Here is a 2,109-nt window from a genome sequence, read left to right as displayed (position 1 = left end):
CCTACTAAACAATGTAAGGGATGGTGCACGCTTGATACACACATTCCTGCATTTCAAGGAATGTAACTTACTTCTTACAGGAGGTGTGCTAGGTGTAGAAATTTCGGAAATACAGAAACACAAAACAGAAAATAAAAATTACTCATAATTCTATCACACAAGGCAATGTGTAAGTGTGTGTGTGTGTGTGTGTGTGTGTGTGTGTGTGTATCTATATATCTCCAGTGACAAGCACTAAAGAGAAAATTTAAAGCAAGGAAATGAGGTGTTATTTAGTGTGAGTGTTTGTGTATGGGAGAGAAAGAAAGAGAGTTGAGAGAGAGACAGAGGGAGAGGGAGAAAAGGAGGAGAGATTTGAATAAACACTATGCACCAAGAACGTTTGTAAAGTGTCTTACATTAAATGAGTGTATTAACTTATTTAATCTTCTCACCAACCCTATGAGGAAGGTACCACCACCCTCATTTTTCAAATGAAAATATCAAAATACAAAGAGTCTATATATTAAATACCTTATCTAATACCATACTCCTGGCTGGGTTTGTAACATTAGTCACAATTTGAGTCCATGTAGTTCGGCTCCAGAGTCCACTCTTCACACTTTTGTCAGGACTCAGCTTCTGTCACTTACACAATGAGGCCTTTTAGATCCTTCTTCCCACCCACGCCTCTTTCTCATCGGACCCCTCTGAGACCCACAGAAATCTCTGTCTTAGCAATATGTTTGTCTTGGATGAAAGATATGAGCTGGAGCAGAGTTCAATGAAAGTGAATCTAGAGGATACATGCTAATGTGTTCAGGTGTATAGCCTTTTGGTGGTCTACATTCAAACAACAAGATTTATTTATGCAAGTCTATGATATATTCATGATAAACTCCAGATAGAACACTTAATGAAGTGCACTGGTGAGCGTTGCTGCCCTAGTTATTACTTCTTTATGTTAACCTGTTGATAGATATTGAAGAGATTATATTCTCTGGCAAAGACCTGAGTGTAGGTCCTTGTACATTAAACAGTCTTTTTAATAATAATAAAGTAATCCAATCCCGGCTGAACTCTTGCAGTCCTCGACAGCTGAAAACTGGCCTAATATTATCAGCTTTCATTGGTGTTGTTAGGAGCTGGCTTGACACTCTCAGCTAAACCACAGTGTTCTCCAGTGAACATAATTTTCATAAAATACCAGCATCAGACAGGGCCACTCTGGGACTGTGGTGAATCAAGATAAAAACAAGACCATTCTATAATCATGTCTAAATAGACAAAAACATGAACATTGTCCAAACCACAAAAATGACCAAATATCTCCCTCTCCGAACATGAGGGATTACTACTTCTATACCAGTCACAGCTTTAGCTTTACTCTGTTATTCCCTCCTTCTAAACGATTTATGAAGATACCTAATCATAGAATTACCCTGCTTTTTAGCAGCATCCAATGTGGAACAAAGCCCTACTTCTTTGAACCCTCCCCCAATTACCTAACGGAAGCCCAAAACACGTCATTTCTGACCCTCTGACTGTGCAGTCCCATCTTCTCTCTTATATTGCAACGAGTGATAAACCCAACTTGCTCAACTACAGATACGTAAGCTGGATGGTATTGACATGATCTTACTGTCTGCTCCACATATCTGACACTTATATATGCAGTTTCTTTCATGTGTATTATTTCCCAATTATATTACTTCTTGTAGGCACTGAAGTTATCTCTCTGAAAACTTGTGTCAGTGCCTTGTGTTAATTAATGAATATGACTTTTCTAATCGACCAAACACTTTACATATTTCTTTTCTTGTTTAGGAACCAACTACTATTTCAGCAATGGAGCTTTCCACCAAACAGGTATTATCATTATGTATTATGTATCCATATTCTATGTTTTGCTAACTTTGTGTTTCCAATAGATAGATCTGTTTATTATCTATCAAATTGTCCAGATTTGTTAATAACTGTACAAGAAAAGAAACCAAGAGAAAAGAAATATTCCTACAATAAGTTAGTAGATTAAAAATTAAAGATAATTTTCATTGCTCCCAAGTTTTTGATCAAGCTTCTCTGTATTCTATAGACATTATGTATTATGTATCCATATTCTATGTTTTG

The 2,109-nt window shown here is 36.7% G+C and overlaps 1 protein-coding gene across 1 annotated transcript in view; it reads left to right on the top strand.

Annotated features, from left to right (window-relative positions):
- Window positions 1-2,109, top strand: part of SEMA3A (sema domain, immunoglobulin domain (Ig), short basic domain, secreted, (semaphorin) 3A) — a 257,094-nt gene that overhangs the window by 228,309 nt on the left and 26,676 nt on the right. Inside the window, exons 12-13 of the mRNA XM_012650120.1 lie at window positions 959-996; window positions 1,807-1,848. Of these exons, the coding sequence (XP_012505574.1) occupies window positions 959-996; window positions 1,807-1,848 (80 nt within the window). The remainder of the gene's footprint in view (window positions 1-958; window positions 997-1,806; window positions 1,849-2,109) is intronic.

The sequence above is a fragment of the Propithecus coquereli genome, unplaced genomic scaffold (genome assembly GCF_000956105.1).
Source record: "Propithecus coquereli isolate 6110/MARCELLA unplaced genomic scaffold, Pcoq_1.0 Scaffold312, whole genome shotgun sequence".
Taxonomy (NCBI): domain Eukaryota; kingdom Metazoa; phylum Chordata; class Mammalia; order Primates; family Indriidae; genus Propithecus; species Propithecus coquereli.
This window is presented reverse-complemented; position numbering and strand designations above follow the sequence as displayed.